The sequence below is a fragment of the Tigriopus californicus genome, chromosome 10 (assembly GCF_007210705.1).
Source record: "Tigriopus californicus strain San Diego chromosome 10, Tcal_SD_v2.1, whole genome shotgun sequence".
Classification (NCBI taxonomy): domain Eukaryota; kingdom Metazoa; phylum Arthropoda; class Copepoda; order Harpacticoida; family Harpacticidae; genus Tigriopus; species Tigriopus californicus.
In genome coordinates, this window is record NC_081449.1 from 11,491,166 (window position 1) to 11,506,631 (window position 15,466).

The 15,466-nt window shown below is 45.4% G+C and overlaps 1 protein-coding gene across 2 annotated transcripts in view; it reads left to right on the forward strand.

Moving 5' to 3' along the window:
* Positions 1-15,466, forward strand: part of LOC131888412 (protein crumbs-like) — a 30,143-nt gene that overhangs the window by 8,848 nt on the left and 5,829 nt on the right. For both annotated transcript variants that reach the window (XR_009374099.1, XM_059237261.1), the window contains exons 4-12: positions 9,192-9,450; positions 11,134-11,456; positions 11,853-12,006; positions 12,536-12,772; positions 12,843-13,310; positions 13,949-14,097; positions 14,256-14,655; positions 14,904-15,083; positions 15,158-15,401. Coding sequence is in view for 1 of the 2 variants with exons in the window: in XM_059237261.1 (XP_059093244.1) it covers positions 9,192-9,450; positions 11,134-11,456; positions 11,853-12,006; positions 12,536-12,772; positions 12,843-13,310; positions 13,949-14,097; positions 14,256-14,655; positions 14,904-15,083; positions 15,158-15,401 (2,414 nt within the window). In the remaining variant the exon portion in view is untranslated. The remainder of the gene's footprint in view (positions 1-9,191; positions 9,451-11,133; positions 11,457-11,852; positions 12,007-12,535; positions 12,773-12,842; positions 13,311-13,948; positions 14,098-14,255; positions 14,656-14,903; positions 15,084-15,157; positions 15,402-15,466) is intronic.

The following is a 15,466-nucleotide window of genomic DNA, read 5'->3' on the forward strand; positions in this document are numbered from 1 at the left end:
ACTCAGGTTTCAGGCAATTAATTAGACACTATTGTACTCGCCCAAATGGTCACAGCAGTCCAGCGAAATTTGGTAGTCTCAACGATGCCAAATCGAGTTCACATGATCGTGAATCCCTCATTAGGAAAATGTATTGCTCAACTTGACAGTGTGGCAAGCGAATTACTCAAGGGTGGCAGACTGTTTGGCGCCATGAATGTGGAAGAACTCTTGACACATTTGGACCTCACTTTCATTCTCATTTGACAGCATGTGTGGCGATATTCAAAACACAAAAAGCACCAAGTCTGGGGATATTTCCCATCAAGAGTCCCCTATGATATTGAGGAATTGTGGCGGCAATTATCCGATCGTCACTGACCAACTCGCCAACTCAATTAGTCTAGGAAGTGCGTTCCCTTTTGTACACTCTAAACCAGTTTTCTCCTGATGGAGGCATTCGTATTTTTGGGTTTAAAAGGTGATGATCAAATAAACGAACATCCCCAAAACTTGGCGGCCTTTTTCACTACCAAGCTAAGACGCCAAACTGGTGACCCCGACGCAAAAGAACTTTTTCATGATGGCCTCCGAAGATTCCAAACCTAACTTCGAAGGAATGGTAAAAGCCGTGGACGCCGTGAGCATCAAATTGCCCATCTTCTGGGAAACCAACCCAAAGTCCTGGTTTACTTTGGTTGAGGCACAGTTCTCCCTTAAAGGAATTACCTCTGAACTCACCAAATTCCACCACGCTCTTCAAGCAATCGACAGGAGTGTGATATGCAAAATTGCCCATCTTACCGATAACCCACCAACCACGAATCAATATTCTGAACTTAAAGGCGTTTTGTTGGAAGTGTTTGGAAAGTCTGAAGCTCAATTGTATCGCGAGCTTTTTGAGATCGCTGGACTTGGTGATCAGAGGCCCACGGCCCTTTTGAGGCATATGCAAGCTCTGGTGGACCCCAAGGAGCAGAAGTCAAAGCTGCTTCGGGCGTTTTTCCTCAGTCGTCTTCCCCCAACAATCCAGCAAGCTCTTGGCCGAAATCCACCTCCAGATATCATGGATCTGGCTAAAGCTGCGGATGAGGTCCTGGAAGCTAGTGATCATTCTTCGACCTTGATCCAGCCCGTTTTTCGCGGGAACCATTCCAGAACAACTGGAGTCAAGTCTAAACCACTAAGGTGTTGGTACCACGCTTCCTATGGGCTCAAAGCAAGAAAGTGCCTACACACGTCCTTAACTCCTTGCGACATGAGCAACGCACCGTTGGCGGGAAACGTTTCGGCCGACCATTAACCGCCAAAATGGCCGGCCTCGCAACAAATCCTGGTGGGAAAGCAACTTTGGGAGCCACTGACCGTTTGACTGGGTGCGAGTATCTTATCGATACAGGTGCCGAAGTGTCCGTGTTTCCAGCATCCAAGCTCGATCGTCATAGTGGTTCAAGTCCTCAAATGCTCACCGCCGCCAATGGGTCAGGAATACGCACGTGGGGGACAAAACTAATTAAGTTGGCCTTTGCTGATCGAAAATATAAACAATCGTTTTATTTGGCGGATGTGCATCAACCTATATTGGGGGCGGATTTTTTGGTTTCCAATAACCTTGCCGTTGATTTGAAAGGGCGACGCCTAATTGACCTTGATCGCTCGCAAGTGCTCCCTACTAGCCCCGGAACCGTTCCAGTTGCAAGCTTTTGTTTAATTAAGGCTGGAGGATTTCAGTTCGCTCGCATTATTAACGAGTTTCCAGACGTAACCGTCCCAAGTTTCCGGGGGCCGGCAGAATCATTGCACGGAGTGAAGCATTATCTATCCACCTCTGGTCCTCCCGTTTTTGCCCGTGCCCGACGTTTATCAAGTGAAAAACTTACAGCTGCCAAAGCTGAGTTTGAAAAAATGGTCAATTTAGGCATATGTCGTGTTTCGGAATCACCGTGGGCCTCTCCTCTCCATGTGGTCAAAAAATCTGACGGTTCGTGGCGCCCATGCGGTGACTTTCGACGTCTGAATGCTGTAACAACCGACGATCGGTACCCAATCCCTCACATTGCAGATTTTAATGCTAATTTGTCTGGGAAGTGCATTTTCTCCAAGATCGATCTCGCCAGAGGATATCACCAAATTCCAATGGCAGGGGAAGATGTTCCCAAAACGGCAGTGATCACCCCTTTCGGCCTCTTCGAATTCTTGCGCATGCCTTTTGGTTTAAAAAACGCTGCTCAAACATTTCAGCGTTTAATGGATCGAGTGCTGAGAGGCATGCCGTTCATCTTCGTGTATTTGGACGACATTTTAGTTGCTAGTGCTTCTAGAGATGAACATGCGGATCATTTGAGACAAGTTTTTCGAGCTCTTCAAGGTGCCGGTTTGGTCGTGCAGCATTCAAAGTGTTTATTCGGCGTTTCTGAGCTAACATTTCTCGGACACCACGTCTCGGTGGATGGAATTTTACCAACCAAGGACAAAGTGAGGGCAGTTCGAGAGTTCCCAGTCCCCACTTCAAAGAAAGGAGTTCAGACGTTTCTGGGAATGGTGAATTTTTACCACCGTTTTTTTGCCTGGACTGGCCAACAAAATTCATCCCCTCCACCAAGTTTGCAGTGGAAAAGGGCAAGCAATCAAATGGTCCCACGAGTGTCAAACCGCTTTTGACTTAGCCAAGGACGCGCTTGCCAACGCAACTATGCTTCATCATCCCATTTCTGAGTGTCCCCTCTCCATTTCGACGGATGCTTCGGACTACGCCATAGGTGGGTCTCTAGACCAACTCAAAGATGGTTATTGGGAACCTTTAGCATTCTTTAGCAAGAAGTTGTCGTCGGCGGAAAAGAAATACGCAGCTTTTGATCGTGAGCTTTTGGCTGTTTATCTTGGCATCAAGCAATTTCGCCACTACGTTGAAGGTAGAGCCTTCACAATTTTTACCGATCACAAGCCCCTTCTGGGCGCAATGGGCAATCTAACAGAACGTTCTCCCCGACAAGCAAGGCATCTCTCCTTCATATCGGAGTTTACGACTGATATTCAGCATCGGGCGGGCCTGGAAAACGCCGTAGCTGACGCGCTTTCGCGTCCACCTCAATTTAATCCTATAGTCTGCCAAGAGGTGGATTACAATCATTTGGCCCTAGACCAGGCCACTTCAGATGAAATTCATGCTTACCGTACCTCTATTACCAATATGACTCTGGAAGATGTTCCGTTTGGTTCGGCTACAATCCTTTGCGATACATCAACTGGACGATCCCGCCCTATTCTTCCCTCTACATGGACGAGACGTGTATTTGACGCCATACATAGTCTTTTGCACATGGGAGCGAGACCGACCCTAAAAGCCATTTCAAGGAGATTCGTTTGGCACTCAATGAAGAAAGATGTCAGGGATTGGTGTAAGTCGTGTCACTCTTGCCAGATCTCGAAAGTCCATCGTCATGTCAAAGCCCCCCTTCAGCATCGTACCCCTCCCACGCACAGATTTGATTCTCTGCATGTGGACATAGTTGGCCCACTGCCAATTAGCGAGGGCATGCGATATTTGTTCACCATTGTTGACCGGTTTACCCGATGGCCAGAGGCAATTCCGATGGCAGAAATGACAGCCGAATCATGCGCCCGAGCTTTGGTCCGTCATTGGATAAGTCGTTTCGGTGTTCCAGGAGATCTAACATCCGATCGTGGAACCCAGTTTACGTCTGGCATTTGGGCTTCCCTCACTTTTCTTTTGGGAATTTCTTCCAGCAACACAACTGCGTACCACCCTCAAGCAAATGGGATGGTGGAACGTTTTCATCGTACTCTGAAGGCCGGATTGATGGCACGTTTGGAGTCCCCAAAGTGGATGGACGAGTTACCGATTGTGTTACTGGGCATACGCACTGCTTGGCGTGAAGATTCGGACTGTTCACCTTCCGACCTTGTTTATGGTTGCTCCCTGCATTTGCCAGGAGAATTTTTTGAATCAACTCGTTCTTCAGACATTCCAGAGGGATTTCTGCGTGGTCTTTGAGAATCTATGGCAACAGTCCGTGCTCCCCCTGTCTTACACCATTCTCACCCCCTTTGCTCTGTTCCAAAGTCATTGTCCAGTTCCAAATTTGTGTACATCCGGCGAGGACCACTTAAAGGATCCCTTCAACGTCCTTATTCTGGCCCACATTTGGTTCTCGAAAGACATGAAAAATATTTCGTCGTCGATTACAATGGTCGTCGAGATTCGATAACATTGGACCGTCTCAAACCTGCTCATTCCCAGTTTATAGAACCTTCTACCACCACTCAATCATTCGCACCTCCACCAAACTCTAAGGTTTCTCCTGATCCTCGGTTTTTTGTCAATAGAGCTTTGCCTCCTTCAATGCATTCTCCATCTACTATAACTAAGAGTGGTCGAATTTCTCACGTTCCAGAGAGATTGGGTGTTTGATATGTAATTGCGTTGATCTGTGACTGGGGGGGGTCTTTGTGGCGGCAATTATCCGATCGTCACTGACCAACTCGCCAACTCAATTAGTCTAGGAAGTGCGTTCCCTTTTGTACACTCTAAACCAGTTTTCTCCTGATGGAGGCATTCGTATTTTTGGGTTTAAAAGGTGATGATCAAATAAACGAACATCCCCAAAACTTGGCGGCCTTTTTCACTACCAAGCTAAGACGCCAAAGAATCAAGGAAGGGGGCCTTTTATATCATTATTTAAATGTGAATCAAGGAAGACGTGCAAATAAGAGGAAGCGTCAGATGAGCGGAAGCAAAATCCCGAGTTTCTTCCCATTGGTTAGAACTGATGCGGATGTGCACATAATGTGGGGATTCGCTCTCAGGCAGCAGTCCGACTCTAATGGGTAGGAGAAAGTAAATTTTGGTTACTCTTTGACTTGATGAGCTCCATCTGAGCTGTTCAGGAGAGACAAAGGCTTCAGAAATGCACTGGAATATGAGAATGAAAAAGAAACATTCTGAGAAGAATTTGTTGTGCTTGATGAACGTTATTGGTAATTTGAAACGCTATGCCGTTAGTGGGACCGAACCGCGGTTTGTCGAACTACGCCCGCTTCTACTATACATACACTTGCGGAGAGCCAATAACTGAAGAATAAACTTCCTTCCTCGTCTGTGGCATTATCCTTCTCATTTGGAGTTATGACTTTCGGCACCAGACATCTTAATTGCATTCGACTTCAACTGATTTCATGCTAAGAGGATAATCACTCGCTCTCCACATACATTCATAGAGCCAGTCGAGTAGAGTGGACAGGAGATTTTTTTAATATAGATTGAAAACAAGAAAATCAAGATACAGGATGTTTTTTACGTTGCTTATTTTTGGTTCGATAGGGTACGTGTGTCTACTCAAAAATATACCCGTAGCGTATTTCAAATTGGTCTAATTCATTCGACCAATATGATGCTTGTTTAACATCAGGGAGTGCCGTTTATGTGGGTGTTAGTTGCTCCATAAATAAGTCTTGCATCGCAACAACCCTGAATAATCTTAAATTGAATCGCCCATTTTTCGCCGCGGCCCCTCTACTTAATTCTTGAGCAGGTTACCGTGACCAGTGAAGAGAAAGGTGCATTTGGTCATCACAAGGCAGACTTAAATTTACTTCCCCATTACTACCGTTTGATGAGAGGATGAGGGAGACACAGCCAGGCAGTATTAAAAGTGAAGCGAAGAAGCAGAAGAAGAAGAAGAAGAAGAAGAAGAAGAAGAAGAAGCAAGACCTTGAATTAGAGAATGTGGCAAAACTGCTGATGAATGAATTATGATTAGGTTCGGTGGCCCATCACGTTTTTGTTGTACGTATGTAGACCTGCTCGGTGCTTAACAAGACTCAAATACCAAGGTTGGCATGCATTGCTTGCTAGGTTGCTAGATGATACAAAATGCTCGTAATTGCACTCATTCGTGGATGGTGGAGGGAATCTGCCAAGCCATCTTTAATTGCACGCCCCCGGTATCGAACAGTTCGTGACCTTTTGTCTTCATTGGAGCGTCTTGGCACCAAAAGCGAAATCTTCAAGTCATTCTCCACTCATCTGACCAATCCATTTCTAATTGTCGAGATCTCATACAACTACCTAGCCTCATTCACGCGGGGGTCAAGATAGCGATCAGGGTCAAGATCACTTCAAGTCATCTCCGGTTATTCAATTGAACGGAGTAACTATTGGTCTTCCACCGAACCGCTCTTTACTACCATCTTGCCTTTTGTATTGGATGATTGGTTGCAACCTGCTGTACCCATGAGTGGACGATGATAATTATGGATAGATGTTGGATGTCTTCAATCCCTGTGAACACTCGAGATTCTGGCATGATGAGGGTGTGTGTAAACGCTTCCCTGCAGTCAATCATGAGCCAAGTACTTTGGGATTGGCTAAAAGTGCATCCAACCATTGACTATCTAAAAGTCATTTCAGATGAGCGAGTTTAAGTGTTATCTTCAAGAACCTGTTTACTTCTCGGCTTGGCGTGCTTTAGAACTGACAAGGTTTTAAAAGGTGGCTTGACATTTACCAAAAATAAAAAAAACGAATCGCCCATAATCAATATAAAATGATAGTAATCGCCAAAGAGCGCAATAATCCCTGCCTGGGGTCTCGCAAGGAACCACAATTAACGACCATGTTGGGCGGGGGAATGACTCCATAATGGAGAAGGGCCCTTTGTTTAATTAAGGTCGAAGTGAGGGCCTCCCAAAAAGACTGCAACCTTTCGTAATCCATTTACAGTATATATATGTAAAGTAAACCAAGCATTTAGAAGTGCGTTTTATAAGGTCTTGCCCTCAATATATTTCAAAATGCATTTCCAGTCATAAAAGTTGACGAAATATGTATGGCAAAGTCAAATACACTCAATTTGAAGTGCTCTTAATGGCGAAATAAAACGGCAAAACTTGTCCACGTTATGTTCTTGAGCCAAGGCTAGAAAGCAAGGTACATATTCAAACTAAACCGTCGCTCCTTCTGAATGTTCAAAGTGTAATCTGTTGCACGCTTTAATTTCCCATGGACTCCGCTCAAAAAAGCAGCCGAGGAATGACCTAAAAAGATCATGCCAAGCAAGCTTCCTTCCTCCATTAGGTCCTGAATATCCATCCACTAGGCATTGGTTGAACGACAATTTGGTCGTGCACCTTATGTGTGTCTAAAATAACGGCCACAAGTCGAGCAAGCAGGATAATGCACCTGGAGTGCGTCCAACCACCCTCTGAGAGGGCGAAGAAGATCCCCGACTTGCACCTAGTAGAGCAGCCGGCTTGTTGGCCAGGGTGGTCGTAAAACCGGGACTTTTTATCATTATGAGAGGAAGTGGGTCCTTTTAGGGTGGTAAGGGAAGTTTCTTTGTTTCAAAAGCAATGTCTGGAGCCCTTCATCTTTGTTTCCAAGCGGAGGTCTGACCTAATGATACAGAGATATCCTGGAGAGGCTAAGGAGAGGGGAAAAAACTGGGCCAGGAGGATTCTTGCCCCCGAAAAATGTAGACGCTCGTTTTTACCCTCGTACACCTGATATAATTTTTCTCCCTGAACTCAAATTGTGTGTGTATGTGTGTGTGTGCGTACTGCAAGTACGACATGGGAAGGATCTACAGTTCATATATCCAGTTCACGCTGTTCTAACTCTAGCGTTTAGTGTATTTCATGATTAGATAGGTAACTCGTCGTCATAATCATCATTTTCCACCTCCAAACGCCCACCATCATGGATTGGATGAGTCTTCTACCTGCTGATGGTACCTACCACGGAATCTCTATTTTGATCTGATTAGGCGAGGGGTCGAGGGGATATAACAAAAACCTCCCACCATCCTGAATATTTTGTGCTGGAAAGGGGTTGGTGAATGATCAGAAATTCAACACGCTGGAAAATGAAAACGAGCATTGAGGGGAGAGATTTGACCTGAAAATGCATTGAAATGCGAGACTTGAATGAACATTGCTCGACAACAGAGTTGAAATAGAACTGAGAGCCAGCCAGCCAGCCAGCCAGCCAACCAACCTCTTGTGAGGTAGAGGCACATATTGTACTGGAACTGGTGGATCATTACAGAGTCCGGAAATGCCTTGATTGAAAATCAAATACAATTTTGCAAAAGCACCGCCGACATGACAAAATGTCAACCAGATAAAATATTACTTTTTGTGAGCCCCAAGGTTTTTGAAAGAGTTGGCCTGAAATTAGAATTCACCACGCTCGATTTCAAACCTCAACCTTGTGGCTGATTCAAAGACCAACTTTTGAAGAAGAGCCATAATTGTTTTCTCCAAGTATTAATCCAAAGGATCGGCAAACGACCAAAAGCTTTTCAAACCTAACCAGCGTTCCCTTGAAACCCGTTTACCCGTTTAGTGATATGACATGGGTTAACTGTTCGTACACCTCCGCTTTATCTTCCAAGTCTAGATTCAAGACTTATGCAATCGGCTCTTTCATGAAAGAGTTAGATTTTGGGTCTGTCTCATGCACCATCCTCTTGTGCATATTTAATACATTATTATGAGTATACTGTCGTCACTCTCCAGCTCATATCACCTAAGACCTATTTGCATCAAATGGATGGGTTCAAAGCTGTGGGTCTTTTGAGTGAATGATGAGTCAGCCTCCCCACTTGAATCTCGTTTTGTTGTTCACATGGGCAAACCACTGTTCTTGAGAATTCCTTTATTCTGCCAGATCCGGGTTATCTATCAAGACAAGCCACATTTGGATTGTTGTGTCGTACCTGGTTCTCTACCACCAAACACGAAATGGTTTCCTGTGCGACGAAAAGAAAGGCGTCGCTTTGTGACTTCATAATTGGAACACTGTTCCTTAAGAATACTTAAGTGTAGGCTCGTACGTAGTGTTAATGTAAGAACTGCTTTCTGTCAATAATTATACGGGGCTGCGGACTTTTTTCGTAAGACAAATTACTTCATGATGCAAAGTAGGGGGCAAATTTGCGAGATAGTATTTCTCCATGCACGGAGTGTAGACAAGCCAATGGCTGATTGTTACGCCACAATCGTGAAACAGCTTATCGGCGTAGACCTTACAGCGGTAGCAATTTATGGGCGCAACTTTCTCTCACTCATTTGGTTTTTGGCACTTAAATCAGTACCCCGATCGTTCATCATTTTCTTCTGCCTCTACGCCTCTTGAAATCGAACCATTTCTATATTTGCTATGCTGATATGTCCTTTTTCTTTCTCCACAGACTGCGGTCAGTGGGGCAGTGACCGTGGCCACGACTAATACGGTGGGCAATCCATGTGTCAATGGCTATTGCTTGAATGGAGGCGAGTGTTTCTACCAATCGATCGAAGACATTGCTCGTTGTAGCTGTCCCGAGGGCTTCACTGGAATCAGATGCGAAATCCCCCCGTGCGAGGCCCTCAATTGCCCGGACAACTCGGAGTGTCGTCTCAACGTCAGTACCTCTCAATATGGTTGCGAGTGCATCCAAGGATTCGCTGGTATGGCCAAGTCAACTATTAATCTCTCCATACTACTTCCCATATGTTCAAAGTGTCATCTTAAATTATGAATTTGCTCTGTAAACATCACGCTTTGGGACCACGAGTTTGACAAAGTAGGTTGGCATGAGATAATAGCACTCTCAGATACATACAAAACATAAAGGATAGGGCTCGTATAACCAACCACCTTGCGCTTGGGGGCACCCTTTCCACTTGCAATGCGATTAAGGTCAAGGTTTTGAGTACGTTCGCTGAGTTTGAATTGGGGAGTAACGAGAGCCAACTGGTGGAGATGGCGTTCTCCAAGGGGGAGTTTTCGCACCTAATTAGGGAAATCAAGGCGTGAAATCACTATTCATTGGTTCAAATGCGAATTCGTTGTCCTTGTTTACGTCCAGCAACACTTCCGGAACAAACCGGATCAAATAAACTAGATCTTTTTACCATGGTATTGTGTTGGCAAAAGCCATTAAGTTGGCCTTCAACGTGGAAAAGAGTTACTCTGCATTTCCTCACCATCTCGTAGACTCTGAACACAAAGAGCTAACTGTGGTGGTTCCAAATAGCATCATGCTTTGATTGAAATGGCCCATTTCTATGGATTTGATACCGTCTCGTCGTTTGGGATTGTCAAAACTCTTCACGAACCCCAGGATTACAATTATGATTTCAGTGGGGGCATCATTCATTTTCTAGCAAAAGGGCCCCAAGTACATTGGCCTACTAGTACAATGCTCCTTCCACTCGAAATGTTTTGGGGGCCCGAATTTCAAGGGAAAGAGAGATAGAGCTACGTCGAATACGCACTTTCTCCTCGACCGAGCAGAACTTCTCTTTCCTGATATGTTTGAACTCAAGTGGTTGTACACTCAGGCACACACACCTACCCAGACTCAGTCACACTTACAGTTGTAACATAAGAAATCTCGACTCTGGCTGGAGTGGCATTGGGTGTGCTGATCCAAAGATGGTCGACTCGATACGAGCGTTGGCCTCGGGTCTCTTTTCGAGACGCGTTCATGTCACTCATTCTGGATGTTCGTCGCCTTCGTCGCTTTGTGCAGGGTTCGTACTCACTTGAACACTACCATCAGAGCGAGATCAAAAATAGCCTGTCATCATCCTCGATAGCTTCTTTCCATTTTCCGTTATATATTTGAGGAGCACCGTCTGAGACAGGGAGCCCTCCTTTTTAATTAACAATTGCTCGTTAACCCAAATTTGTCGTCCCACAAAAAAGAACCTCTCAAGCATTGGGTTGTTCAAGTAACCGAAAATAATCTAATGAGCGAATGCCGTGACACTGATTAGTTTGACTTCTAGTGGGAGATGGAAACCCTGCGAACGTTCCTTGAGAGTGGCAATAGCATGCCTGGCTTTTCATGCATAAGATTCTTTTAAATAAACATGTACAATAGATTAGCTGCGCTTAGTCGACTTGGAAGCTATCTGGTTGTAAGATCTTGGTTGATGAGCATTTCCTGGCTTTGTTGGCCAGTCAGATAAGATTTTCCTCCTCTCACAGGCCTCTACCATTGTGCTAATACAGGGGCGACTCGTTTGTAAAGTACATATGGATACACAAGAGCCTCTCTACCTTGAAAGGACTTTTTTACTCTTCAGGCGACTAATCTTGATGATCAGAGTCGATATTGATTTGCCTTGTCCGTTTGATTCCAGGTAACCCGCCCGTCACGCCGTGCTCAGCGTCTCAAGATTGCAACACTGTGCCATGTGCTAATGGAGGCGTGTGTTCCAACCAACCTGGCACAGACTTCTATCAATGCTCATGTCCCATTGGGTTTGCCGGTGATCTTTGCCAGATCATCACGGATGATTGCCTGGCTGGAAATCTTTGTCAGAATGGAGCCACTTGCCGCAACTTGCCCGAGCCGCAATCCGTGGAGTGTGAATGCGCCCAAGGGTTCACGGGCGAGTTTTGTTCGCAAGACATTAATGAGTGTCAGACTGCTCCTTGTTTGCGTGGCACTTGCCAGAACTACGTGAGTATATTGGATCAAAATGGGGAAACGTTTAGGCTGATGGCAGACAGGGGTGGACTATCTTTCCCACTCATCTGAGACGCGGCTTTTGCATTGGGTCTGACGTTTATGGTCATAAAATCACCCTGAAATTACCGCGAGATCGCAAGGCACATAAACCTACTGTTCATACGCTCTGCGTACTGCAAGTACGGTACGTACGGTACTTACATAGGGTGAGTGCAGGTACTCTGCGGTCATGAGCCTTATATGCATAGAGATGGATGGGCTCTCAGGAGAGGAAGTGCAGTGTCTTTGAAGTGCCTCATTTTGGGTCATTAGCCTTGAAACCTGAAGTTCAGTTATTGCGTTGTTATTATTATAAAAGCAATCTTTTCTTCTTTCTTTTACCCTTAGCCTGGAGGATTCAAATGCAATTGTGACCCTGGATGGACGGGTCCAAATTGTGAGGTGAATATCAATGAATGTTCCTCGAATCCGTGTCAAAATGGAGCCACGTGCCAAGATCAGAGCAACGGATTCCTCTGCGTCTGTCAACCTGGATTCACAGGTAATCATTTCGTGACATGACATGGTTTGTGTTAAAGACCCTCAAGTGTTGCTCTATTCTCTTACATAGCTAAGCAATCGTCTTTGCAATCAAGCCCGAGGGATTAGGCCTGTATTTGAATGGAATTGAATTGATAGAGATATTGCATTTCATGTTATGTCTACAAAAGAGAGGATGACTTGAAATCGCCGAAATGATAGGTGCATGCTTGGGCTCCGATTGCATTGAATCACATCCATAGATCACGAGCTCGTGTCTTCGATTTCACCTTTCGCTTGATGAATGCCCTTTATTTAGAGAAGCTTCTAGCATCATCGTCCTTTGTAGAGGTTGTATACTGATGGCATCCGACCCAATATTTAGGCCTCTAAGCGTTCGGACAAGCAAAACAAAGGCAAATGTTCGTTTGGTTGGGGGGATGGTGTTTTTTTTCGGGGCCAGTGGCATTTTTTGATTGCATTCATGATGAAGGTTTCTACTCGAGTCAAGGACACCTAATTCAAAATCGATTTTTCACTCTTGTTATTAGGCCTGAACTGCGAGACTGATATCGACGAATGCGCCTCGAATCCGTGTCAGAATGGGGCCACGTGCTCCGATGGTGTGGCAAATTTTACATGTGCTTGTACGTCCACCTTCATGGGTGCCATTTGCGACACGCCTTACGATCCTTGTGCAGTGAATTCGTGCCAAAATGGAGCTCCGTGTCAGAAGACCAAGGATTATCGTGATCCGGACAACGATTTCTATTGCGAATGTCCCAATGGTGAGTGCCATCACTTTCTGATTTTTCCATTAACTTTCTTGTTAAACTAATACATTATTGTTGTAATCAGGTTTCGAGGGCCTCAGGTGCGAGAACAACATCGACGATTGCCTCAATGCAGAGTGCCCCTCGTACAAGGTGTGCGTTGATCTGGTGGCCCAATACGAGTGTCAATGTCCCCAAGGGTTTGCGGGCGAGAATTGCACTCAAGAGATCGACGACTGTCTCTCAAGCCCCTGTTCCAACAATGGGTCGTGTGTGGACCTTAAGGACGGATTCTTGTGCAATTGCTCCGAAGGTTGGGATGGAGCCACTTGCTCGGACGACATTGACGAATGTGCCTTGGATGCTAATCTGTGCAACAACGGGATTTGCCGAAACACGGCGGGATCCTTTGAATGCTTCTGTCGTCCCGGGTTCTCTGGGATTCGCTGCAATCACGAATTCGACGAGTGTCTCTCGCGACCTTGTCAAAACGGCGGAAATTGCACTAATCAAATCAATGCTTACGAGTGCGTCTGTCCACCTGGATTCTCGGGTAAGCATGCACTCATATTCTTGATCGAGCAATTCGGATGGTAGCAAGATTGATAGGATAGAGATACTAATCTCGCAAGATAGCCATTTCTTCGGCATGGAAGCATAGTTATGTGACTGACGGATTCATTTCTGGCATGTCATCACTTTGCATTTGGACTAAGCTCCACTCATCAAAAGTAGAGGTCCAAAAAGACAGACAAAGTACTGAATTCACCTCAAATTGAACATTGTCATCCATTGTGGGTTAATCAGAGCGTTCACGACCACCAACATGGCTCAGGAGAACCTCTTAATTTTGATCGTGACTAGTCCAGATGGTGCCCTGATTGAGTTTCATAGCACCATCCTTTCCAAGGGCCTACTGAGGCATGGAGCTAACGAGAATATGCACGATTTCCTGCATCCGATTCCATACCACACCTTGTCTTCGATTGAAAATAATGCTAACAACCCAAGTGAATCTATCACTTGCCATAAATTTGTTCACCATTGTCTGATTGGTTCAGTGATATTGGCTCTGATCTATTCCGTGCTTTTTGGTTGTAGCCTCTATCTGAAGTTGCGGAAAATTCAAAGTAATCTCCAAAAACCTCTACTTTAAAAGTTTAACATTAGTTGTTCCTCATGTTTTTACAGGGATAAATTGCGAAGTCAACATCGATGAATGTGAGTCAGAACCTTGTTTGAATGGAGGAACATGCCTGGACGGAATCAACGATTTCACGTGCACCTGTATTCCCGGATTCACGGGTTTGGGATGCGAAATTAACATCGACGAATGCGAGGTAAGGAAGGCATTGTGGTTTCTCCTTTTCCGGTGCAGATGCTGGAGAAATCCAAACTCTCAAACAATTGCGTCAATCATTGAGTGGCAGTAGCCAGCAACACTTTCCATTTCCTCAACTTAATCCTTGTGTATTTGCTTGCCTGCTCGTATGAATAGCCTGCTCCGTGTCTGAATGGGGGCCTTTGTTTGGACGGAATCAACTCCTACACATGTCTCTGTAACGGAACCGGGTTCGAAGGCACCCATTGTGAGACGAACATTGATGAATGCGAGCCTCAACCATGCCAGAACAATGCCACTTGCACGGATGGGATCAACGACTACGATTGCGCCTGTTTCAGTGGCTATAAAGGCAAGAATTGCGAGATCGACTTCTCGGAATGCTTGGATCGGCCTTGCCAAAATGGGGCTCTCTGTTTCGAGATGTCAAATATGACGCTCTATCGGCCCGAAGTGATGGCTGAACTCCCCGAGGACGTCAGAGAAGGATTCAACCAATCGTTCAGCTACTTCGATGCCGATGGCTATGTTTGCAGTTGCTTGCCCGGATACGAAGGTGAGACACAAGGATTATAAATCAAGATGACCATGCACTCTGGCGATTAAATTCAGAGCAAGTGGTTTTAGACACCAAGCGTGAGCTTGCAAATGTCACGATATTGGGATGGGATGAGATGTGTGTACCAAGAAGTGTCACGATCATGATCAAACATGAACTGCAATAGTCATTGGAATTTGAATTTGGTTATCATCACTATCATCTTCGACATCATCAACAATTTCTTTCCTCTTCTTTTGAATCAGGTTCGAATTGCGAGATTGATATTGACGAGTGTGCCAACTCACCTTGTCTCCATGGGGAGTGCCAAGACGGAATCGCTCATTACTTCTGTGTTTGCAACGATGGCTACGAAGGGCAGAATTGCGAATTTGAGATCGACGAATGCGACCGTTATCAGCCTTGCCAGCATGGATCCTGCACAGGTGAGTGAAGACCCCCAATATTCCGACAATCCCGGGGGGCTCTAATACAAATTAACGCTTCATCACTTGATCAGATCGAATTGCGGATTTCGTTTGCAATTGTGAGCCCGGTTGGGGTGGAAAGAATTGTTCGGTGGCTTTGACCGGGTGCCAAGATGTGGTTTGTCTCAATGGTGGCACCTGCACCCCTTGGTTGATTGGTGAGAACGATCATCGAGCCAATTGCAGTTGTCCCAGCGGATTTGATGGTCTCCGATGTCAAAGCCGGACCACGTTCTCACTCAACGGAAAGTCCTTCATCAAAGTTCCATCGGATAGGTAAGTTGAATGGACTTCTGCAATAGACAATGTTTAGTCCGCATTAATTCTTGACATCCAAACTT